The sequence below is a fragment of the Pseudochaenichthys georgianus genome, chromosome 8 (genome assembly GCF_902827115.2).
Source record: "Pseudochaenichthys georgianus chromosome 8, fPseGeo1.2, whole genome shotgun sequence".
NCBI classification, from domain to species: Eukaryota; Metazoa; Chordata; class Actinopteri; order Perciformes; family Channichthyidae; genus Pseudochaenichthys; species Pseudochaenichthys georgianus.
The window spans coordinates 20,440,074-20,466,219 of record NC_047510.2 but is presented as its reverse complement, the minus strand read 5'-3'; the positions used below and the strand labels follow the sequence as shown (position 1 = coordinate 20,466,219).

At 40.5% G+C, this 26,146-nt stretch overlaps 1 protein-coding gene across 1 annotated transcript; it reads right to left on the bottom strand.

The window, feature by feature from the left end:
- Nucleotides 1-12,490: 12,490 nt before the first annotated feature.
- Nucleotides 12,491-24,981, bottom strand: hs3st3b1a (heparan sulfate (glucosamine) 3-O-sulfotransferase 3B1a). Its single transcript, XM_034088353.1, has 2 exons — nt 24,190-24,981; nt 12,491-14,335 (listed from the first exon to the last, which is right to left on the bottom strand). The coding sequence occupies exons 1-2, from the start codon at nt 24,681-24,683 to the stop codon at nt 13,717-13,719; spliced, it is 1,113 nt and encodes a 370-aa protein (XP_033944244.1). The 5' UTR covers nt 24,684-24,981; the 3' UTR covers nt 12,491-13,716.
- Between the last annotated feature and the right edge of the window lie 1,165 nt (nt 24,982-26,146).

Below are 26,146 nucleotides of genomic sequence, written 5' to 3'. Positions count from 1 at the left end.
GTCGCCAACTCCGTTTAAGAGATCTATCCCCGTCTGTGTGCGAGGGGGCGGGGCAGTTTACACACACGCAGCTGCTACATGCAGCAACACACACACACGGAGGAGATGGCGGAGAGAACGCGCTCCGAGGTGTGGTTAAACTATAGCCGTGTCGATGTGGACAATACTCGTTACCAAAAGTGGAATAAGAGTTTAGCATTTAAGGGCGGTAATACGAGCAATGTGTCTAAACATTTAGCAAAAGTGCTCCACATCCAGACGGAGGAATGCACCGGGTTGGACTTTCTTAGTAGCTCTGTAGCCCCATCCACGAGTAACGTTTTCACGTCAGGTGTTATGTATGCTAGCAGCAACACACCGAGTTAACTACATTATACAAACATGGGTTATGATTAGAGGTAACTGAGTTATTTATTTTGTTAAAGTTTCAGCTATTCTGTTTACAGTTCTGTCATCACATTATTTAATACGATTTGTTAAAACATTGTTGTTTCTTTTGATGTGAAATATTATGTATTTAATTTAAATAAAAAGCAATGTTAGTTTTGTTCACAATTTGTTTAGTTAGTTTACCTTATTTTTTTCTCCAAAATAACCGATAAAAGTAATGTTAAAGGACCGGATCGATAAGACATAGACATAGACATAGACATACTTTATTGTCATTTCAACAAGACACAGAGTGTACTATTAAAACGAAATTTCGTTGTACTGGCTTACAGGAACAGGACAATATAAAAACTTGCTACAATTGTACATATAAATAAATAATAGTGACGTGGTGCTGATATGTATAAATGAAATGTATAATTGAAATGTATAATTAAAATTAGATGTTAGCCTTTTGTTTTGATATATATATATATATATATATTTTTTGTTATTCCAGTCTCCCTTCAAATATGTTAAGCGGCATGTCAATCAACACAATGCTGCTCACCTCCTTCAGTTGGGAGAAAAGCTGGTTCAGGTTCAGCATTATGGGGGGACAGGGCTGCAGAGCTTAGAGATGGATCTGTTGGTCCTGGCACCAGGGGGGGGGGGACAACAAGTGATTTAGTATGAATAGGCGCTAAAAATGTGCCTGCATTTATTAAAGGTAGGTAGGTAAGAATGGAGAAACCAGCTCGAGTGCGCTAGAATCTGAAAGTACACAACCAAAAAAAATCTGCCCCTTCCTTCAGACTTCCTTACAGAGCCCCTCCTCCAACACACACAAACGCGCACATGCCCAATGAGGGCACGAGATTTGTGCACAGTTGGAAGGCTGACAGGCAGGTAGGCCATCAAATTATTTTAGCCGGACCGGCTCAGATGATTGGTTGTGCTTTTTACAGCGCCACGGCTTCCACAGATGACATTTTTGTATGTATTTATTGTCAAAGCATTTAATATATTCATTGCTATCGGGATGTTAAGAGCATTCCATGGAATATAACAAAAAGGTTTTTCTGAAGTGAATTACCTACCCCACCTTTAAATGTCAGCTAAAAGAGCAGTGCAATTAAAAATCTCTGAATTGTCTGTACTTAATGTCAGCTTAGTAAAAAAAAAACATTAGCTAACAAACTAATTTCCACCACTCATGGACCACACCTTTTCTTGTGAAAAACTGGGTGACATGCTGTCGCCCTTTAGTCCCTCTCTCTTGTCTTTCTCTCCTTTCTCTTCTTTTCTTAGAGCCTGACTTTTTGAGTCGTTGAAACATGGTACAACACACGTATGTAGGCTAAGTACTAGCATCCCTCCTCACATGCTTTCACTCTCTGCAAGTGCCAGTGCCCAAACCGCGTTTGGAGGCAGGACCAAACCATTACATGTAAATAGAAGGGGGTGTACATAGGCTTTGGATAATTAACTTTTGGAAGAAAATAAGTTAAATGAATCGTAAGTTTAGTGAGTACTTTATCAATATAACGTTCTATTAATGTTAATTATTGAGGATGGATGACAGGTTACTTATATATTTTTTTCTTAATGTTCTAAATATTTTGGGGCCCCCGTCAGTCACGGGCCCTTAGAATCGTCCTAACTTTTCACCCCCTTACGGCGCCCCTGCTTACTATACATATAAATAAAATAGACATACTATATAACAAATATGTGCTCTTTACATAATAATGTAATCTTTATGTTACTGGTCTGCTTTCTGTTCAGCAGTCTGATGGCTTGGGGGAAAAAGCTATTGCAGAATCTGGCTGTTTTGCTCTTAATGCTGCGGAACCTCTTGCCAGAGGGCAGCAGGGAGAACAGAGCATGGTGAGGATGAGTGGGGTCTTTAAAATGTTCTGGGCTTTTGTCAGGCAGCGTTCTGAGCGGTGTCTCTGATGGGAGGGAGAGAAACTCCGATGATCTTCTCTACTGTCCTGACCACTCTCTGCAGAGACTTCCAGTCTTTGGCGTTGCAGTCTCTCGACCAGATGGAGATGCCGCTGGTCAGCACGCTCTCTTTGGTTCCTCAGTAGAACGTGGTGAGGATGGGAGGGGGGAGCTGTGCAGGAAGTGTAGGCGCTGCTGTGCCTTCTTAAATAGTGATGTAGTGTGAGTGGACCAGGTCAGACTGCTTGTGATATGCACCCCCCAGGAACTTGGTGCTGTCTGTAGTCTTCACTGCTGTGCCGTTGATGTGGAGTGGTGGGTGACAGTGCTTTTTGTTCCTGAAGTCGACAATAATCTCTTTTGTTTTATCGACATTCAGGATCAGGTTGTTGGTGTTACACCAGTCTGTCAGATGTTTCACCTCCTCCCTGTAGGCCTGTTCGTTGTTGTCCCTGATGAGTCCCACCACTGTTGTATCGTCCGCGTACTTTATGATGTGGTTGGTACTGAACCTGGAGCATAAGCATAAGCGCTATCGATAAAAGTAGTAGTACCGTTAAAGCCTTAACGATACCCACCCCTATGTGGATGTCAGTTTTACACACATTCTTAGGCCGCCGTGCCTAAGAATGCTTTTTGTTTTCACTGCTAATTTATGCTTATGTTCTATTGGTGCATTACAAAATCATTAATGAAGTTTCAGCTCAAACCCCACACTTAATATGTCTCGCCCTGGCCCACCTACATTTCTCCAGGCCCACCCACACAATAATTCCTGGCTACGCCACTGGGTGAGTGTCGTTGATGAACCCTGACGGCTGAGGCTCACCAAAGTCTGTTTGATCTTGGAGCAGCCTGCTCAAAAACACAGTGAGGCAGGATGTTGCAGGATGTCTGTTGTGGGCAACATGAAGACCATTTTTGACACTGAGTGATATGGTGACATAGTGCAGCAGAAATGTTCTCATCAAAATTGTTTACTGTGAGCACACCTGCAAAGTAAGTTGTTGCCATTCCCGCTGGGTTTATCCCAACGTTTTAAAAATGTGTTATCAGTCAAAGCTTGATTGGTTATTGGCTAATGGTTAACGACAAAAAATCGTTATGAAATCATAAAGTGGCCAAAATCTGATCAGCTCATTTTCAGACAGGTTTTTATATAAATGGATCAGGGCAAAAAGTGAGCAAATATTTTTTCAGAAACTTTCAGAATCTCTTTACACAGAAGAGACACATGTTTATGTACAAAGACATGAAAACGTGGATTTTGCATAATACTGTAGGTGACCTTTAAACCAAACTCAGTTTACAACTTTTAGAAAAGAAGATGAGGAAATCATAAATCCATATTGTTAAATGTAAAAGGCCATTCACTCTCATAGGAAATAATATGAAGTATGTTGTTTGTATGACAAAATTAGACAACTTTCTAGTTCACACCCCATAAATGATCTGACATGATGTTCTTGTCGAAATCTGAGGCATTATTATTATTATTACATGTCACTTTTTATCCAAAGCGACTTACATACTCAATACAGTGGGCAATCCCCAGAGGAGCAATTTGGGGTGAAGTGCCTTGAGACACAACAACATGCTGACTGCAGTGGGGTTTGAACCTGTGACCCCCTTATCCGAACACCAACGCACAATCCACTGCACCACACGCCTCCCCATGGCATAAAGCCATCTTTGTTGCTGATTTATGTGGAATTTGGTCTTTATAATTCAAGTGTTCCCTTCACACACACACACACACACACACACACACACACACACACACACACACACACACACACACACACACACACACACACACACACACACACACACACACATAAACATACTCCTACTTAGCCTTAACTCTGCTTTAATACAGTCACTCAGCGCCAACAGACCAAATGTGAAGACGCCAAGACACAGCTAACTCAAAAAACTGCCTTTCTCCGTCTGGTTGGAAAACAAGGAAAGAAAACATGCCACAAAAGACAAAAAGAACATGGGAAATAATTAAAAATAAAATAACACATTTCTAATACTGTTGGAAATTGGTTACACTGATAATTTACTGCACAGTGTACAACACATTGCAGTAATGGCCACTCCCAAGTAAACAGAGGATGTGCAGGTGAAACAAGAGAATGTAACCTTCTTTTTACTTTTAGAAAATATGTGCTTACAGGACCAAAACTTCCTGCTCCACTCTGACTCGATAAAGAACTGGAAGCTTTTTCAGCATCTATCGTTTCCGACTGCTTGTTCGGGTAAAAGAGCAGCTTATGTCGTACAGTATTTAATTATTTATTCTACTTTAATTATATGTCCCACAGCTACGTTGTACATTCTTTAAATCAAATCATACATTTAATACACCATGTCGTTTCATTATTCTGAGAAAAGTGACAGTTAAAAACACATTTATGAAGATACTGATTTCTAGCTGAACTCAGAAGTATTTTTGTTGGAGATTACACAATCAATATGCGGGTGATTTTTGGTTATAATTATTTCAGTCACAACCCAAATCTGGCTGTAAAGTCTATCTTATCAACAACCCCCTCAACTACTTGCTCTACTTTCCCCACCACAATACTTGTACCTGCTGCAATGCACATCTAAGGATGCAATCAAACCAAAATTACATTATAACCAAACGTACTATTTTTCCGGTTTAGCTGTAAGCTTACTGTAATATGTGACGTGTAAAAATCTTCTCTTACAAAACTGCTTAAATTAGGAAATTAGTGGAAATTGATAGCAAAATGATTAGACAATAATCATAAAAGAACACTATTATAATAATTGTGTGTAATGAGTCAAAATGGCCACATGCAGCCTATTCTTTGAAAATAAGAAAGTCATTACAATGATAATAGTAGCTGTGTTACTGGAGAAATAATTGAATTAGTCTGTCCTGTCTCTCCGAATATAGAGCATACCCAGTCCTCTGAGTAATGGGTCACTGGTTGGTGGAAATGCTCCAGTAAGTGACCTGAGAAGAACACAAACTGTTTAACTGTGCAAAGTTAATAACTGGATGTAGCAGGGACCATGTCACAGTGCTGTTAATGTGGGATGACATCTAGAAAGTGTGTGTGTGTGTGTGTGTGTGTGTGTGTGTGTGTGTGTGTGTGTGTGTGTGTGTGTGTGTGTGTGTGTGTGTGTGTGTGTGTGTGTGTGTGTGTGTGTGTGTGTGTGTGTGTGTGTGTGTGTGTGTGTGTGTGTGTGTGTGTGTGTGTGTGTGTGTGTGTGTGTGTGTGTGTGTGTGTGTGTGTGTGTGTGTGGTTGAAGCAATGAGGACATGAGTTACAAAGCCGAACCAGCCGCCCACCCACCACATTATTATCCCTCCCACCCTTTTCTCTCTGTACTGTTGAAGGTTGCAGCAACAGCCAGGTCAGATGAGCCGGAGCTGAACAGGATCGAGCGGGTGGTCATCTGCGAGCCCACTCTATAAAACATCTCAGGTTAGGAAGTATATTTGGCCTTGTGCTAAAAGGGATACTGTTTTCCTTTTAATTCCACACGTGTCATAGCATTGAGTCAACAGAAACACTTATTTACGGAAAAATTAGTACACACTTTTTTGAACCTGTGAAGACCTGTTCTATATGATATCAAAATAATGAAACCATGATTGACTGCCAATGTCGAAAAGCCCTAAATTCTTCTCTTTGAGGATATGCTACCTATTTATATTCCTAATTTACGTTCTGACAGGTGAGAAGATATGTTTTAAAGTGTGTGACTATTAAAGATTGGAGCTGTTTGATAGAAACCCTGGTGGGTCTGGAGCTACACTTCTCAAACTAGCATAGCGGCACTCAGCCCCCCTGCCAATGTGCATGTAACACTCACTCACTGAACAGTTGAATGGAAGGTGACACATGAAGGAAAACAACAGAACTAAGACTGTAGATAGGATGGATGACCTAGATAAGGATCTCTCTTGTGGGTAATGACTGAAATTAATTTCCATACTACGACCACCTTACTGTACCAATTTCCACGAATTGGTTGAAACGTAGGCAGATAGAATGGGAGCTGCACCTTGTTAATCCCAAGGCTTTGAGCCATCATCAAGGGAAACCCAGTGAACAATAGATACTGGAGATGTTAATGATACTGGGAACCACTTCTAGCAGCATCCACGTTTTGAGATAGCACATGTTTCGATACACTGTGCGCCAGTGGCTGTGTTGGGAAGCTGGGAGAAATGAGATCAGAGGAGGTTCTATAATAGGTCCTCTGTATAACTTTGACCAGCTGGTGTTCACCCACAGGATGGAAAAACTGAGCTTTGGGGTTCTGCATGTTGTCTCACAATGTGACTTAGTGGAAGTCATCAAAGGGAAAAGCAGAAGAGAGTAAGGTTTTGAATGAATTATAAGATCATTTCTGAGGCTTTTAGATGTGGGATGAAGCACCACTGGCTTGAGTATGGAAGGAAAGAGGAATACGAGTGGGAGGATTCCTGGTGAGAGGAAAGCTTCATTTGGGATTCATTATTTGCCATTTTCAAGAGTTATCATGCAGATAAAACTTGATAATCTGTTTTTCTCTCATATCAAGTTTCTGCTTGTTTCGAGTTTGAGCATCAACAACTTACAAAAGGGCAAATGTAGTAGCGAAGAAGGAAATGAGAGCTTGTCATCTCAGTGACAGTGACAGCATTCCCCTGATACCATGGCAACACAATGAATTCTACTCAATAGAGCCCATGACGAATCGAGACCTTGATGTATGCTGCTTTTCGACTGAGGACAACATGGAGAGGGAGATCAAGGACGGGACTCTTTCAGATAAGGAATAGTTAGCAGGCTCTATAAAGATATGAAATGTAATCGTGAGCGTGAATGGCATTCTCATTGGGAATCAATTTGAGGCTCACTATGAATTATTTCCACACTTTAAAAGTTGGAGTACGAGGAGTTCACAAGGCTAAGTAAGAGGTTTCACAAAGGGATCTAATTTCAGTTGCGACAAATGTTCATTTATCCCTTTGTGGCGCTCAATGCCCTTTTTCATTGCAAATCCAGTTTGAAGGCTTATCTTTTCTCTTAATTCAACTTTTGTCAAACTACTGAATTATTTAAATGCTACATTGTACATCCTCTGTGTGCACAAACACACATTTGATTGGCCAATGTAATCTTCTGCAAGATAATGTTACATGGCATTACAACTAACGTTAACCTGAACGCAGCCTGAAGCAACTGACAGCTACAAATAACACAATCACATGTTGACTTGTACATCTATTTATCCTATTGGTCCCCCCATAATCACCAAAAATATATTAAGATATATGATATAAGGGTTTTTTTGCAAGGCACAATCTTGAGGCGTATTGAAAATGAGCACCAAATACATCAAAATACTGAAGGAGAGATAAGTGATACGTTTTGGGAGATAAACAGAGCCTGGTGCAGGGGTTGTCTTGGGAAATTCCCTTCTCCATTCTGGCACTGCTTTAATTTCCGTTTAATCCCAGGAGCAGGAGTTTAACGAACCATTTAATTGCAAAATCAGATTAAATCCCTGAAAGCCTTGAAATTACCTCTGTGTGAAGTGTTCCTCCGATGCTCAAGGCACACATATTACTGTCCCTAGTTACTTTTTACTGTAAGATCTCTGTTAGAAGACAACAAGTCCTTGAGTCGTGAAATCCCACATCTTGCATTTTTCATTCTTGTACACAGCCATAATTAAATAACAATGCCGGGCGGGCTTGTCTCTGCCATGCTCTGTAATCAGGAGCACTATTTTAAAAGAGCATCCCTATAGGACACACATATGAGATGGCTGGTCCTGAGGCCAGTTTAGACAGTAAAATATGCCTTCCACTCAAGATTAGCACCGGCTAAAGGGCAGAAATCCTCCTACTTGGCCTTTCTGGAGGTTGCAGACAGACAACAAACCATGCCCCAGTCAATCCAGTCAATAATCCCACTGAGAGTCCCACAAAACCCTAACCCTCAAGGTCCAAATCTTGGATTATGAAGGTGACATTGGTCCATATAGTACACGCCTCATTACGGAGAAAGCAGGATAAGAAAGCTTTTAAATGTCTGAGCTGGGTGGCCTCACAGGTGGCAGAGTCTGAGCATATAATGCTGATTTTCAAATGCAGGCTCCATGTGATTGATGTAAATAAAAGAAAATTAAAGACATCAGATAAGACCAGCAACCAACATTCCTGCAACAGTTCAACAGCCCAAATTGTTTTGCTATCTAGGACTCGGGATAAATAAGGTGGAGTGATAAAGTCATTACAATGGCATGCCGCTGGGATTGGAGGACTGGTCTGGCCTAATGGACAGTCTAAAGTGGTACCAGGCAGGCGGGCGATTGCAACAATGAGTGCTGAGAGACCACAGACTGAGCATTAAGGACAGAACTGCCTGGATTGGTTAGATGGCACTTCTTCCTTCATCCCTTTTCTCCAGGGAAACTCTGGTTACACCGCAGATGATGATGCAATATTCAGTCTTCACAACATCACAGGATCTGTTTGTTCTCTAAAAAACATGTGATATTAACAAGGGCTGATCAACATGGAGCATTTGAGACATTGTTTGCTTATTGGAATGCTTTATACGATAATGAAAGAAACATTTCCAAGAAACTTCAAAGCTCACAAATGAACAGCCATGTTGAGTGCCATATGTGAAGTCTAATAATCTCCTGCTGGGACAAAGCCTGAAGCCCGACTATTGGAGAGCACTAGGGATCAGCTGTGTTAATAAGGTTGATGGTTTAAAGACAAAAGACATAGGAAAAAAAAGGTTTTGTCTTCTGGACATTTGAACCACAACATTATCCGGAGAAAACAGTGTTGCTTTAAGGTCAAGATGAGAGCATATAAGTGGCATTTTAATACCAACAGCTCACCCATGGAGCTATGCTAATGCTTGAAGGCTAATTAGTGTCAAAGCAATTACTGAATCCAACATGTGATTAAAAAGATGTCTCACAACTCTTCACCTATCCTATTCAGAAAATTATGTGCTAAAATATAAATCTAAGTAAGTGATAATGAGAAGTGTGAAAATAGAGGTCTTGACACATTCGCAGCTGAAATGTGAAGTATGTCAAAGGTTTTTTCACAAATCCTAAACTATAACCGCAATAAAGCGAACATCTGTTATATGATTTTTATATATTTTCTCTAGCTAGAATGTTGTGCAACAGTAAATACTTTTATGGCATTATCCCAAAGGTTTTCTCCACCCAATTCTCAAATGTTTAATGAACTGTTGAAGCTTACACAATGATGAGAATTAGGTTTTACACAGAATTATCCTTTTATATACTTGGCCCTGGAGCAATAATATCCACTACAGAGAATTAATTGTATTTAACCACAGCTCCTTTGCATTTCAACAGATGTCTTAGAAACCTGTCTTGTTAAAGGAACAACATGTTGAGAAATGTCTAGTTAAACTATGTGTTATGACAAGTTGCTTTCAGATGAGCATTTACCGTATCCTGCCAATGTAGAGCTGATGTATTAGCAGCACCTCTAGATTGGACCTAACAAGCCTGGGGTGTGGCGCATACATCTGTAATTTAGCAAAACATCTTCCTCATTTTGAAATATTATTTCCCACCCAGGTTTTATTTGAAGTTTCATACATCAAGTTGGTGCCACACATTGCTAAGAAGCCATTTTGGAAGAGGAATTAGATGTGGATTAGCTATGTCGGCACATATATGTCAACTCTAAATCTACTGTCTCAGATTATTGCTTGCCCATCCTATTGGATTAGGATTAAGGGTTTGGACAATGCAGAACAGAAGATTAAGGGACAGAGAGGAAGACAATTGTCCTGATAACTACTGAGACAAAGTTTACTACAGTAGGAAACACTATCTCCCTGTTATCTGTGCTATGTTACAGAGTTGTCAGTTATGTCCTATAGATAAGAGTAGTTTCAAGTTTAGAGCTTTTTTGCTTTTTTAATGCTATTTTAAACCTTACTGGGGGGACAATAGTTTCATGATCACACAACAGGCTTGATGCATAGGACTTTGGTTAAAGATACACACGTCTGGTATTTAAAGAAGCTTCAGCTATCTGAACTATACTTGCTGTCAATGTTAAACATCTGCTGCCCTTTAACCTTTTCAACTTTCATTATCTTCTGTAGATTCTCAAAGAAGAGCTTGTGCAGATAATCAACATAAAGTATTCTCACCTTTTTCCAAAAGAAAAGTTGAGGTGCATTAGCAAACATGTCATAGTCTCCGCAGAACTCAACACATTGCAGGTTTGAAGTCAGTGAGAGAACAAAAGAAGTACAATAGACATTACAGTATATGACAGGATTACACCCCTTGTTTTCTCATTTGTAGGCTACATTTTGAAGTATATGCCTTATGTATCTCTGCACTACAGTACGCTGAGGCATGTTCGTTTTAATAGTACACTCTGTGTCTTGTTGAAATGACAATAAAGTATGTCTAAGTCTAAGTAACATGTCCTTGAGATATTTCCCTATAGAGGCACCTATGTCCCCCCCTCTCTCTCACTGTCGATTTCTCTCTTTCTTTCTGCATATATTGCTAATGTCACATAAAGGCTAAATTATTAACGTCACAGAGTGATTTTGGAGAACTTGACTAAATGTTATGTTAGAATGGATGAATAAATTGCAACTTCTCAGCAGGAACAGGTCAAACATGTCAAACTCACATTTTGCATGAGTGACACTTTGTAACATAAAGGCTTTTCGTTGACATCATAATGAGGTGACAGTTCATCGCGCTGCCAGCACCCAATCTCCAAATTTCTGTACATCGGTTCTCCAAACCAAACACTGAGCTGCTGTATGATGTTTTATTTTCCTTCGCTCATATTCAGCGGCTCTGATTCTATTCCTGAGCGGTAGCTGCCAAGTGAATGTGTAAAGTCGCTTGATGCTGAGGGCTGCCAGGTGTCTTATCTCTTCGATTTACAAACGGCATCTATTGCACGTCTGTCCCTCCTGGGAGAGGGATCCCTCCTCTGTTGCTCTCCCTGAGGTTTCTCCTATTTTTTCCCCTTAAACTGTGGGTTTTCTCTGGAAGTTTTTCCTTGTACAATGTGAGGGTCTAAGGACAGAGGGTGTCGTTTTTCTCATACTGATATTCTGAACAATCTGTGCTGTTGTATTTGCTGTAAAGTGTCTCTACTGTAGGCTATTTTTATTATATGTACAGCACTTTGGCTCGACCAAAAATCGTAAATAAATGTATATATAAAGAAAACTTGATTTGATTTATTTTCATGTCTTGTCAACCTTCAAACAACAGCAGCCTCCTTTACAACAGCCTGGAGGGATGTGTGCTAACAGCAATTCCCCAGTTGAAAGCATAGCAATTACAGCACCCCTCCTCTATCCCTGTAATTGCAAAGGGAGCTGCTTCCTCAGTGATCAGACTAGCAGGCTGCCACCAGGGAGACTGGTTCATCACCTCTGGCAGCCCCAGGAAAATGAGGGTGTTTTGCTGAAGAGTTAAATAAAGGTTGTTTCGTTAATAGAGCGGGGTGATTCATATCTAGCTTGAACCGCAACCTTTTTCTCTTGATGATAGATGGGACAGGTTGCTTAGGGCAAGTACATAGACAACCAGTGGTGCTTCTCTTAAAAAATGACAGAACATTTTAACAGAAGATTAGCGAATGCTTCGGGGAACAAAAGCGAATGTGCATGCGAATATTGCAGCAGCAGCAGCAGAAGCATGTCATAGATCAAACACATGGACACGGAAAATATATCCCTGTTTACACGCACATAAACACATTTAAACAGCGGCTTGAAATCTGACCTCACTTCATATTATCGGCTGTGGAGTGTCAAGTGTCACCCAGTATTTTTCATGTCTCACCATATGAGTAACCTGAATCTTGTGTGTTTCTTGGGGTCATGGCAACAAAAGCCGGGGGGATAATGGGCTGAGGAAGCTACAAGTAGTTAACAACGCTGTGCTAATTAGCCAGTTTATGGTGAATTAGACTCAGCAGTGCACCTTTGCCTGCAGGGATGCAGTACAGTATACAGGTAAGGTGGGGGTTGAGTACCACAAATTCAGCATTTTCGGAAAATAAAACAATGACACCAAACAATGTTTTTAAAATAATATAGCAAAATTATGTTTATTTAATAAAGCCAAAGATAACTGTTAATGCTTTTGGTAAAACATGTTTATTTCTTACTTCATAAAAATGACATCACTGCACCTATTAATCAATTTCTCAATCAAACCGGCTTCATTTAAAGTTTGTATAGCAATGCATACAGCAAAGTAGTGCAGCGGGGTTGCAGTACATCATTACACAGATGACGTCTGTTAAAATGCTTACAAATGTATTTCGATAAAGATTGAATAAAACTCAACCATACATGACATTTAAGCGAGGACTTTAGCCCAAGGTAGGTTATTTTACTCTTCTTTAGCGACTGAAAGTAAAACACAAATATGCTTATTTCAGCTGGTGAATCATGGGTAAGGGCATCATTAACACATCAATTATTACCTGTGGTAAAAAAAATAAAAAAATCTCTGCAGGATGATCCATTAGAGCCATTTCAGTACAGATCAATGAATGTGATTCAATCATATTAATCATTTTCTTTTATAAAAAAAAAGCAATAAATGACTAGGCATAATGAATCCTACGCAAGAGACTTTTGGATTAAACCTCTCAAAACATTCCTCTGTAGGAACCATATGGTTGAGTCAAAACATTGCATTGGAATTATATGTTATTATATTTATTTGAAGTTGGCTCAAGGGTCAACCATAAACTTATTATCATTAATGGATCCATGTCTTATTGCGTTGTGGAGAGATCAAGCCAATGCCATCACTCAGGTCTAATTGACATGATGAGGAGCTATTACTATATTGATCGACCTGGCAAGTGGCACTGGATCAGCTGAGGCCTGTATCGACCTGACTAAGTGGGTCCACAGACCTCTGAGGGTCAGGCAAATGTTAAGGGGATATTACCAGTTGTTTGTAAAGTTAGATCTCGTTCATCTTAAGGTAAAGCAAAATCAGCATTTGGAAAAGTAAAAAAAAAGGGGGTTTGAAGCCAAGAAAAAGTGTCATTCTGTAAAAATAAAGGATACCACCCTTACGCATAATACCCGTAAAAACATTGTGCTTTTAGAATAATGTTAATGTACTCAAATAATAATTAAAACTTGATCATGAAATGTTGGGTGGGTCATGAATAAACCTGGTTAGGCAGCTAAGTGAGTTCATATCATAACAATAAATTATCATAAAATAGACTTCTGAACTTTTTACACATCCACCAAATACTGTACACACACTGTATAACAATTTCTCCAGAATAAAACACAGACAAGGGACCAGCAGCAGTTAGTTATCATAGTTTCCCTCTCAGTCCCAGCCGAAATCATGGCCGGTCATTCGGTAAAACTTTCTGTTGTAGGGTTTATAAAAGTCTCTTAGCCTCTGGACCACCTCTGGGTCAATATTAGGATGGGTCCTGCCTTTGGTTTTCCCCAGGCAGTGCGGCTTACTGTTCCCCTCGGGTCTCTTAAGGCAGGGGAAGCCCTTTGCTGGGTTAAAGTGGAAATGCTTCTCCGTTACCACCCTCCTGAGCCCAAGAAAGTCCTGGACGCGAGCCATCTCACCTGCAGGGTCGCTGATCAGACGCTCTCCGCTGACAAACAGCAGCTGCTCTGTGGGGAAATACTGGAGCCAGCGCTCGAGGTGCTTCGCATACATGCCAATTTGAACGGCGCTCCATGTGGTGTCGATCAGACCCACTGAGATGTTCTTAAAGGTCAGGCTCTCGAAAGACGGGATGTCCGGCTTCTTGGAGCGAGTCTGGGTGTAGTCTGAGATAGCCCGGGTGACAGGATCCCGGACCACCACAATCAGCTTTGTGTCTTTAGACATGGTGTAGATTCTTGCGGGGACCTCCTTGGTGACATAGTAGCTGGGGGTCTTCTCCATGGTCAACTGGCCCTCTGATGACTTTGGCATTAATTCCCTGCAAAAGAACACAAACAAACTTATTTAAAATGTGTGTTGCAGGCATTCTATGGCATGCAAAACCAACTCTGTACACTGTCTTCTTTCCGCTTACATTTCCCAAAGATATTGAAGTGACTGTTATTTTGTATATATTGAATGTTGTGCTTTTATTTATGTCTTTATGTCTGCATATGTATAAATGTGTCTGTTGATTGTGTGTATATGTATATACATATTTGTATACACATTTTTATATATATATTAGTATTTTTGTATTCGGGATTGTGGGAAACGGTATTTCGATCCCTCTGTCTGTCTGTACACACAAACGGAAAGATTGACAATAAAGTTGACTTTGACTTGATTTTGACTTGACAATTCAAAAAAGGTAACAACCCACAAAAGACACATAGAGGGAGATGAGATTAACTTTGATGCAGTAGCTCCATGGCAGGTTTAAAGTACTGTCAGGCTGAAGAAAGTCAATCATCATCAAGAAGACACTTGAAGACATCATGAGCAACACTAATGGCGCGTTTCCACTGCAGGCCTCGCTCGGTTTGGTTAGGCCTTATTAGGCCCGGCACACTTTAATGCTGCGCTTCCATTACAGTTTAGGAACTGTCTGGGGTAGTTACTATAGTAACGCAGTGTAGGCGGAGCCGTGACGTCATCTTCAATGAGAGCCCCAGAAAAACAACACAGCCGTTAGCTCTTAGCACTCAGAGCTCACAGCTCCTCATATCTGTTCAGAAACTAGACAAAAGTTAAACAAGTACAAACCACAGACTGCCTGTGTCATGGAGAATACAGTCGCTGGTTTATTTATGTCTGTATAGGCCGTTGTTGTGAGTGTGGACGGTCGGAGCATATATAACGTTAGCTTAGCCAAGCTCCATTTAGAAAACACGCATTTTAAAGGGTTTTTCGCCTGCCGTCTGTCTGCAGACTTGTCAAAGCATTAATTCATGACGGTATCAGTATGTTGTTACTTCGGCATCATTTTGAAACATGTATTACAATTAAATCACGGTCAAATATGTTCATCTTGTTGTAGTTGTAGCCCCCTTGCCAGCGATTCTCTCTCTAGTTTAGCATACTCAGCCTGGTTGTGCCTGGACCTAGAACCACGATTTAGTCGGGCCAGAAAAAAGGTGAAAAAGTAGCCCCGGGCCAAAACTAGGCCAAGTGGAAACGCAACCAAAAACGGGCCCCGCACGGCTCGGCACGCTTAAAGCGAGCTACCCGCTGCAGTGAGTGTACTAAAAGTGACAGGGCCTGGTAGGTAAATCTGGGGTGCTATCAATCACTGGTGACTGACAATGCACAGTTCATGCCTTATTCCAAAAAACAAACCCTGAAGGAATACATTCATCTCCTGCTGCTGAATTTAATCTACCTTAAGACCGCAAGACTCTTCAAACCCCACAATCCTCACATTGAAATATTCCACACCTTCATTACATTATACAAAGGGCGGTTTAACTGTGAATAGGCAGAAGTATGCTTCTTAACGTCATGCCAAAACAGATGACAGCACCTTTCTCTTCATACTTGTCTGTAATGTGTTGCGAAATTTGAAGATTTGGAGGATTTGGAGCACTTCTCAGGAGAAAATGCAAAGCTTGGGAGCTGTCCGTCCCCATAACTGCATATTCTTCTTGACCCTGGACGGCTCTGGTTGATCATAAATATAGCCTGTTAACTGCAGCCCTGACTGGATAATGGCTAAAGTGAGCCAAGGGGGATTAGGACTAAGCCAAACACGCTGGAGCATTAGAGGCTGGTTGACTGCCTTGTTGGCTGGCTGGGTGGCTGGCTTGTCTCGGGAGAGAGAACGAGAGAGAGAGATATGTGGCCACGATGATGAGACTCAATGGTAAGACGTTAATCCATGAAGAAATACATGTGATCACACAAACTCCTGTACAGCTGCATGAAACCCAAATGTTGTTTTTTCAAGACTGTGTCGGAGCGGCCCGCCTCTACGCAAACTGCATTTTATATGAAATGGTTTTACATCCACTCCAACAATATAACAATGTTATTCAATCCACCCCAGACTGCATACTAAAAAATTAGACTAACCGAGTATTGACCTATTTACAGTGTAAACCGGGTAAAATAAAATAATAAACTCATCACCAGCCGTGAACACTTCCGCATGTTACTACTCTTGTTGGGGACGGATGCTTGTGAACACAACATCACTTATACATGTTTTATTGCCTTGCATAGAAGAAAAATATGAGATTCACAAACTCAGGAGATTCAAGGGATTTATTATCTGCATCAAACTTACATTTCAGTCCCTGCAGTTCTTATCTCTTACAAATTCAACTAAGGCCTTAAAAGCAAAAGCAGTGTGCAGAAATATTGCTTCCTGCTAAAGATGGAAAATAAATATACACCATTATTCAGAAGCATCAGCCTCCCAAACATACCTCATTGGAGTGTAAATCAGTCAACTGTAAATCTTAAATAATGAAAGAATTTGGTAATATTCTCATGTTTTGATTGTAAGCTTTTCATCAAAATCGAACAACGGGAAGCGGAGGAGCCATGTCATTAAAGTTATTAGAATCATTTTCAACCATATGTTGGTACACTCACAAGGAGCATCAATATCTCTCCCCAAACGCAGCAGCTTTCATCTTACAAATGCAAGTGGTGAAAACAAGCAGAAAATGGCCTTTGCTGAGCAGAGCACTGGGAAAGAGCTCGTCATTATGGGAAAAGTATGCATCACCCATTGCTCATTAGTGCACACAAGAGTTTCCCTTACTTATGCAATTTCACCACCTTCTGCTCTTTCCCATCTTTGGAGGCCTGAGGCTCTACACATTTATTCTTCTCCCTGAGTGTCTTAGTCACCATTGTATGTGGTGGAAAAAACACACAAGGTAATAGGTGTGTGAGACACAAACAAATCCATCAGAACCCACTTCAATTATCCTCAGCATCTCTTGGATACACACAAGTGTAGCACTGTAGGCCTGTCCTCAAGGGACATACAAACGTACTACCAATCAAATTTTCCATTCAGTCCCCGAGCAAAACAATCTGTGTAAGAAGAACATGCATTATTCATCTTACCAGAGACAGAGCAGGGGCGAACATCTCTGACTGAACGAGGAGGGAGAGAGTTCCCTTAGGGGGGCAGATGTAGCAAGCTTTCACAATTTGTTCTGCTTAATAAACAATGTCGCCTGGAACCAATAGGTTTCAGTGCATCATCATCTATCAATCAGCCATGCAAACGCATCGTCATTCAGCTTTAAGGTAGTAAAAAAAAAGCAGTCCTTTATCTAGAATTAAACCACAGCGAGCTGACTTTTACCCCTTCACAGATTAAGCATGTTTGTATTGGACTTCATAATGCTGAAAACATATAACATCTAATTGAGCTCTAAAGTCATGAAGCCAGGAAGCTTCTAGAGTGTGTACCTATAATTAGTGCACTAAAATGAATCTATATTGATGCTTGGGGATACAGATAACCTAACATGTCGTGTTAAACTCACATGAGAACAGCAGGGTCTGAGGAGATAACAGAGGGAGGCTGAGAGGAAGACTGCTAGTAGAATTAGATAAAGCAAGAGAGGAAGGACTGGAATGAGCAAAGAGAGGATTAGATGGAATCAGGTGCACTGTTGGAGGATGGAGACAGCATGGTCGACCCCCCTGACCCAGAAGTCTAAGTCAAAGTTTTAAGTCGCTGGCCACTTTGGATGCTGTGTCAGTAGTTTCCTGCAGCGGTAGCACAAGAATATCACCCTCACTGCAACCTACACACAGATATAAATCCAGGAGCAGTTTGTTGCGTAATCTTTCTCTGTTTTGTCTGCTGGGCAGTCAGGTGTGTTCATTAAACTGGCTGCTGGGCAGATGGCGTTTGAAATCTGTTGCCTTGTTTACATGTACCGTTATCCGGAAACAGGTTAAAAGGTAAAGCATTTACAACGTCGCTGCGTGTGGCTTTGTGCTCGACTGATGGATGATGCCCTCAATGATGAGTTCACCGGAGTAAGTAAGGTGAAGAAAACTCTAACAAAACTTTTTGTATCCTGCAGAATTCGGCTTGACTGACTCTAATTGGCATCTATATTTCAGCTTTTCAAGGGAACAAGGGACTACTCCGGAAAAAAACTCATCATTATCTAATGTCATGATGAGTCCTAATCTCACACTGCAGCTTTAAGGGGGGTTGAGCTACTGTGGGAAACATTTTCAAAGACAGGATGAGAGGTGGTGGTATGCAGCCACTTACTAATCAGACAGTATACTGTGGATGAGTTCCAGACAGAAATAAAGTAAAGAATGCATCTTTCGTGGAGGCGTTTGTGGTCATTGCAGCTCATCTTATCATGCGTGTGAAAGTCATCACCATCTCGCTTTGAACTCAGGAACTTCTCATATGAGGTCCAACAGCGTTCAGTATCTCAACAGCATTCCTGAACAACAATGATTATTACCGTCAGTATGCAGAACTCAAGGCCACCTGGCTGCCTGGGGAAACAGGCCCAGTTTGAAGAGAGGAAGAGGAGGAGTAGAAGGAAGAGGATAAGAAACAGTGTATGGGAAATTCCGGCTTCCCCCACACAACAATTTGGAAAGTCGCAATAAGTTGTGTATGGAAACTATTTTTCAGGGTTGTATGACTGAACAACATAAACTGACAATGCCAAACCACTAACATTGGATTTGTGATGACGACCCATATTGAATGGAATCAATATCAGCATGTATGGATGTTTGAGGCTATTGAATTAGAAACTGTGTTAAAAGACATATTTAGTGAATTTAAGAGAAGCCTAGCTAAATGGTGCAAAAAAGTGTCATTTTTATATACTCCAGATGGAGCTGATACATTGCGTCATATAGTCTAAATATATCAATTGAGTCTGAATACAAGTTTAAATAGAACACATCTGAAAGCTAGTAGTGAGAGAGAATCAGTTTGCCTGACCTTTTTATTCCAGCAGCACTATCACCAGAAACCTCAAAATTGGCATTAAGAATGCCACAAAGTACAAAGGAAAATTGAATAAGTGACTTCAGCAAAATGCAGAAAGACATCAGCCTTGTCGAACAATGACTAACCAATGTAATTGTGTGAGCTCAATTAGTTTCTTGGAATAAAGGGTTGGACGAGTTCTGAACGAACAAAGGAACGAAAACGGCCTTCTGAGAAAAACTGAAAGAAACAGCTAGAAAGAAAAGAGAGCAGGTGACTAACGCAAATGTATTCCTTTTACCAAATATGGTTATATATGAAAAAAAACAATGTAAAATAATAATGTCATTTTCGACTACATTCTGGTACTAATACAACAAATGTTGTTGTTATACAGTTAAGAGCAAAGTGATGCTAATCAAAACATTTGGTCGACTACAGAAGGTAGTTTTTCGAACACATGTATTTCACTTTAATATAAACATTGGCATTAGTTACTTTGTCAAAACATCCGCAATTATAATGTTAGAGTTTTATTAAAACAGAATTAGATGATCTATTATTTGCATGAAATGTGTGTTTCCAACATATAGAATGATTGGTACGGTTGGGTAATTCCCAACAGATGCATGCTGGTCTTAAGGGAACTGCAAACGCAAACAAGACTTCAAAGAAGTAAACCAAAGATGGCTGAGGCAGATTGCTGCTAAAGTTGCTCTGACATACTGTCAGTGAGTCTCTGCTGTGAAGAGAAAGATGGAAGCAGGAAACACATTCTCTCTGAAGATACTACAAAAGGGAGAGATGAGGAAGTCAACAACTCAAGGGGATATTATGGAGTGAACTTGTTTTGTTTCAGCGTTTCCAAAGTGCTGTAATAAGTGCTGTGGTTTGACAAATTGCTTCAAGCTAAAGCCCAGGGGGTTGTTGCAGCAAATTAAACCTTCAGTCTCCAGAATAGGGAGGGGAGATGCACATTAACAGTATTGACAATCGAGTGGATTAATTCTAGAAGTGCTAGCATCATTTAAGTCTATCAGTGGAGTCTGAAATTGCAAGGTTTTACGGCTTTTGGAAATATTTTAGGAATGTTTGAAACAACAGCTAGCATGTGTGAATGGTTTCTTTGAAGCATCTCATTATCGACGCACATTTCCCTTCTTTTCCTGTCAGTGTGCTGACACATTAGTTTAAGCTGGGGTTTATACGTATATCTAGAGCTCTCTCACTTACATCGATCCCCCTGTGTTGTAAGGGCTAAAAGTGTTGAGTAAGCAATATTCCACCAGTGGACTTAATTGAACCTTCTCTTGGGAAAGACACAACTTTCCACACAGAGATCGGTGAAAAGTCAACTTTCAGGATAGAAAACTGAAGCGGTTGAGTCTTTTCTTGGGCAGGTTCCAATGAATGCTCTTTCTGATGAACTCCTGCTGGGCATCGTCAAAGGGCACTTTCACCCTTCTGAGTAAATTTGCATACAAAGTGAAGGCAGAGAAAACATGTTTCACACTAATTGTCTGCTCCTTTATTGTCAGGGTTAATACAGACCTCAGGGGTTCTCCAGCATCCCCTTTCATTGAGCTCCATAATACTGTTGCGCTTTCTAAAGACTCACTTTAAATTTACTGCCCTCTATCTGCCACTGGCCGGCAGTAAGCTTCCCTGGGGCTTTGAGGAGGATTAGGCCTTCTTCCCTGACACCCTCAGTGAGTTAAGAAGGCTGTTCTTTGTTCTATATATGAAGCCTCAAGAGCAAAAACACAATCTCTGCAATAAAGCCACATCTAGTGTATATAACACAGAGGACCTTGATTTGAGCATGCATTCAGCCAATGAGCATTAACCTGCCCAAATAAGACCTACGGGAGGAAGTTATTAGAGAAAAGGCAGGGCCAAGGAGTCGCTGCCTTCTGTGTGAGCGAGCACAATTGTCTGTCTGCTTCTACGTTTCTGCCGATGGCTGACAACGTGCTGTATTGTGGTGGGGGTCCCGCTGTGCAGGGGCCTCTCCGCTATGTGGGGCCTCCAGCAGGATGGACACAGCGAACCTCCAGCAGGACGGACACACCACTCACAGCAGATAAATAGCATGGACACAACTCAATGCCACCACAGGAACTGATAAGCCCAACCAGCGGACTGCTCCTCCCCCCCAGCTTCTCCACACCATTGGTCTGGGGGCAATGATGTGAAACATATGGGAAAACAAATCCACACACACCTTCAACTGGCTTTATGCCCTTAGCTTATCTTCAAGAGTGACGACTGTGCTGACAGGTTGCAGGACTAGGATTTCAACAGGCTACAGAAAGATGCGCCATACTGCGCTACATTTGCCTGAGATCCCAGGATGTGTTTTTATTGCATGTGCCAAGTGCTAGGACTGTTTTACGTACTAAAGCTTTTATGCGTGCTGCTCCTCTAGCTTGGAACACTCTGCAAAACAAATTGAAACTGAGCGTTTTGGTTCTCTTGCATCATTTTAAAGCTCGGATAGATGAAATGTTATTAGATATCTGTCATTGTGAATAGGCTGCTAATGTATACTCCTGTAATTATGTTGTATTGATGTCCTTTTTGTTTTCTGTTGTTTTTCTGTGTAACCAATGTGAAAAAGAGATTGTTGATCTCAATGGGATTTTCACCTGGTTAAATAAAGGCTACAAACTGCAAAAATACCATTTTATAAATGTTTACTTAGTAAGCCAACAAGTAGGTACAAGAAAATCCCAACTATCCACCACAAAACCCAGGTGAGGGATTCTTTCTGAGCTTCATGATCATTAAAGAGATGACTCGTTTCATGGTGCTCTGCAGAATGGGGTCAATCTGTGGCACAGTGCTCTCACTGTGGCAACTCAAGCCAAGTTGTTTTAATTAGCCAGATCACTTCTCTGGGAGAGGAAGTCTTCATTATACACGTCTCAAGATTAAATAGTAAAGCTGCCACTGTGAACAAGTCACTAGCATGTCTCAATTATATACAACCGCTTCTTTGATTGTTATATAACATTTCATTGCATCTTTAATGATAGCTTCTCCTCCTTCTCGGACATTACTCATTGTTAACTTGCATTGCTTACTCGTGCATCACATGTATTGTACAAACAGCATGAGACTTTGTGTGATAAGTAAAACATCTTTATGGAAAGGACAGTTTTAATGTTTTCATCTTGCTCAGTCTGTAGGGATGGACACAAAGACCTCACTCCACACACTGATCATCCAAAAATGTCCTAAACCTGTCTGGAAATGCTTAAAGGGGCTTAAGCGAGAAGTCCTTTGAACAATGCTTCACTTCCCCTATTGTAGCTTTATGAAGCCTGCTTTGAAACAGTGTCTAGATCCTTTGACATAGCCTGTTAATCCCTCGGCTCAGTCTAATGGACACAGCATATCGTATTAACAATGTGGACGCTCTGATGTAAAACAATTATTGCAAAACCTTTTTCTGGGAACATTATAGGTACATATAAAGATCAATAATTTATGTGAACTTAGTGAGTTTGTGATTTATTTCCACTAAGAGCAGCAAGTTGTGTCACTGTGCAGCTGAGTCAATAGTAAAGAGCTTACTTATTGAGATAGTGAGGCATGTATGGCACAAGGACAACAGTTGCCATGGCAGGGAAAACAATAAAAATGTTACGTCACACAATGTTGAATGTGTAAGCCGTCTCAGGTGCTAGATCTCTCCCTTTGACATTGACGTATATTTGAATTGAAGATCAAAACAAATTACTGCGGCTGAATCAATACACAATAACTCATAATCTTGAATAACGCTCCTGGCTGCGGGTGACGGCATGATGCAACTTGCTGAGTCTTAACCACAAACCAGGGGTTGTTTTTCTTTCTTTAACTACATCAATAATTCGGGTCAAATCTAAATGGAAGCTCCGCTTAACCTTTTTCTACCTGGTGCCTCCTACTTGTCAAAAAGCAACAGCAACTCCACATCCAAGGACGGGTGTAGAAACATTCCAGGAACTTTGAGTGAAGGCCATGCAAACAAGCAGAAAATCAATTCTGCTTTGCATGTAAACATGACTGATAAGAGTTGCATACAATGCCAAACTTTATACAAATGTTGTCAGGTAGTGTTGACACCTATGTCATGCTGACATGCTATGGTTGATTGCACCTGCAGATGTCAAACTGTATTATTAACAAACTGAGAACATCCTAAATTGAAGTTTAAAGTCACCTTTAGTTTACTGTCCTTTTTTTAATTGACATTACATACAGTATGTATTACACTTTACTACAAAACCGTAATATACTATAGATGAGCATACTTTAAAGTCTTGAGGTTTTACTTATCTACCATTATTTGCATTTTTCAGTATTAGGAAATGTCTTTAATTGCATTGCAAATTGTCATTAATGTCTCACTTTTTAAAGCTTTTATTAACTTATGTTATTACCTTGCAGTAGTCTTGAACATTGACTACAATATGATCCTATTCACCACCGGATTAACACATTTATGTTCTTACATTTAATTCATACTTATATCATTGTAGTTGAGAACATGTAACAAGACATATCAAGGTAATGCAATGCTGCTATGGTGCTATGGTATAATAAGGGAAAACATTACTTTATAGGAGCAACGACACATTTATTTTTAATTCTTTGACTTCTTATTAATCTTTTTGTATTCTGTCATACTGTTTTGTGGTTTCATAAGGTTACATCATATAAATAACAAGTAGATTAAAGTTGGATTTAGATTCCAGAGGAAGAGTAATGATGTTTGTGTTTTCATTTTGTAAAATAGTTATGTTCCCAAATAGCCTATGTGGCACAAGATGCAGAAGTCCCCTTTATGTAAACGGTTAAATGATGCAAAGTAGAGTTTACTCGGCCATCTATATCTGGATTAGTATACATAAACAGTGTTATACCTGTACCACTCCAGTCCCTTGGCATAGTTGCGGTCGAAGAAGTGCGGCTCTGCTCCCACCGCTCGGATGTCTGGATGAAGGCGCAGAAACTCCAGCAGCGCCCGGGTCCCTCCTTTCTTCACCCCGATGATGATCGCCTGGGGCAACTTTTTACTTTCCGACTCATTGAGGAAACCTGACATGGCATTATCGTCCAACGCCTTCGCCTCGCCTCTAATTTCATCCCACTCATCTCCTCTGCTGTCCAAATCATTTTCGTTGTTCAGTAGGTCCCTGGAAGCCCCGACAGAGGAGTCCTGATTGTCAATTTCTGAATCGTTCTCGTGTCTGTTTACCGAGCGGTACGTCAGGTTAGGCACAGTTGAGCAGTAGCCAACACAACAATAAATCATATACACCCAGAGGGACAGCATTATGCAGAACACAAATAGTTTGTTTTTCACGTGGGATGATGGCACAACATGTAGATTGTGTAAAATCGGACTATATTCCATAGGACCACCGTGACAAAGTTATATTCCAGTTAACAGGCATTTTGGCAAAGGTGCCTCACTCCTCGGATCCTGGACAAGCGGTGCACAATTTCCCAAAAAACAAACTATAGCCAACATTCAAATTGAAATTGAAATGTAGGTTACGCCGGACGTTCAGCCCCTGCATTGGCTTCAGTTCTGTTTGGAGAATATTGAATGCTCAAATTCTTCATAGAAACGGGAAAATAAATTACAAAACAGGTAGTTAAGATATCGCCAGGTGAGCAATGCGCGCGTCAGGGACGAAGTTTGCCTCCCATCACTTGCTCTCAGTGTGTGTGCACTCTCAGAGGAGCACCAAATTATCTACACCGGGCAACAGCATCAAGTGTGCCAGATTATGAAATACTACTTCCGGTATGGTCCTTCGAAGTAAATCTGGTGAAAACGTACGAAAGGCTCTGCGAACAAAAAAAGTCCTCCAAGTCCTACGAAAATAAGCATATGGACCTTGCAAACCTTGTATGTTTAAAGTTATTTCGTATGTTCATATACTCCATGGCCGAAATGTACTGACATGATGTAGTCTGTTCTGTACAAAATACTTACTAACATTGCTTTTATTTTGAAAGCAGCAAAGCTTCCGGTAATGTCTCTGTTTGCATACATGTACACAGTTGTTAAAATCTGAGACCAAAGGGCGAATTACAGTGGAGATGAGCTATTCCTCCAACCTGAGCATGATTACAGTCTTTTTTATGACTGTAATACAAACATTGTATGACTTTACAAACAAAGAGGTCAAATGTAAAATATATATTTTTAAATATGATTGAATAAGCAATACATCAGAAAGTCAAGGGAAGAGAAAACATCTATTTTATAACAGGAAAATAAAGCATTATGAGATGTAATACTTGAAATCGATCATCCAAAAAGTCTCCATTTATTTGATACAAGGCTGGACGGAATTCCTGTGTTTTGAATGTTGGTTACAAATTGGAAATCAAATAATTTTCGAACTATAAACAACATAGAGAATAGGGAATGTCTTTGCCCAGGCTCTTGCACTTTTGAAAAAGAACAACAAAGTATCCCCAAACAACTGACATATACTTGCATGTTGAATCACTTAACAGCACCCAAACATCAGCTACAGCAGACAAATAAATGACATGACTTGTAAATATCTGTCACGGATCAGCTGTTTCCTTTAACAGCTTCACACTTTTTCCTGTAGCTACAGGCTGAATGGTTGAGTGGGTCCAGGCTAATTGGCATCATAATCCTTCGTAATTGCCCTTGTTATCATTCCAAACAAAGTGAACATCCCGTTCCACATAAACAAATGTTTTCAGTGTATTTTGGGGAATCTATACAAGTTAATTTACTCTTGAGTGGGTGGTGATGAAGATTTGTCACCAGGACTTTTGAAATGCCACCAAAGGTTAGCTCTGAGTGTGTGTGTGTGTGTGTGTGTGTGT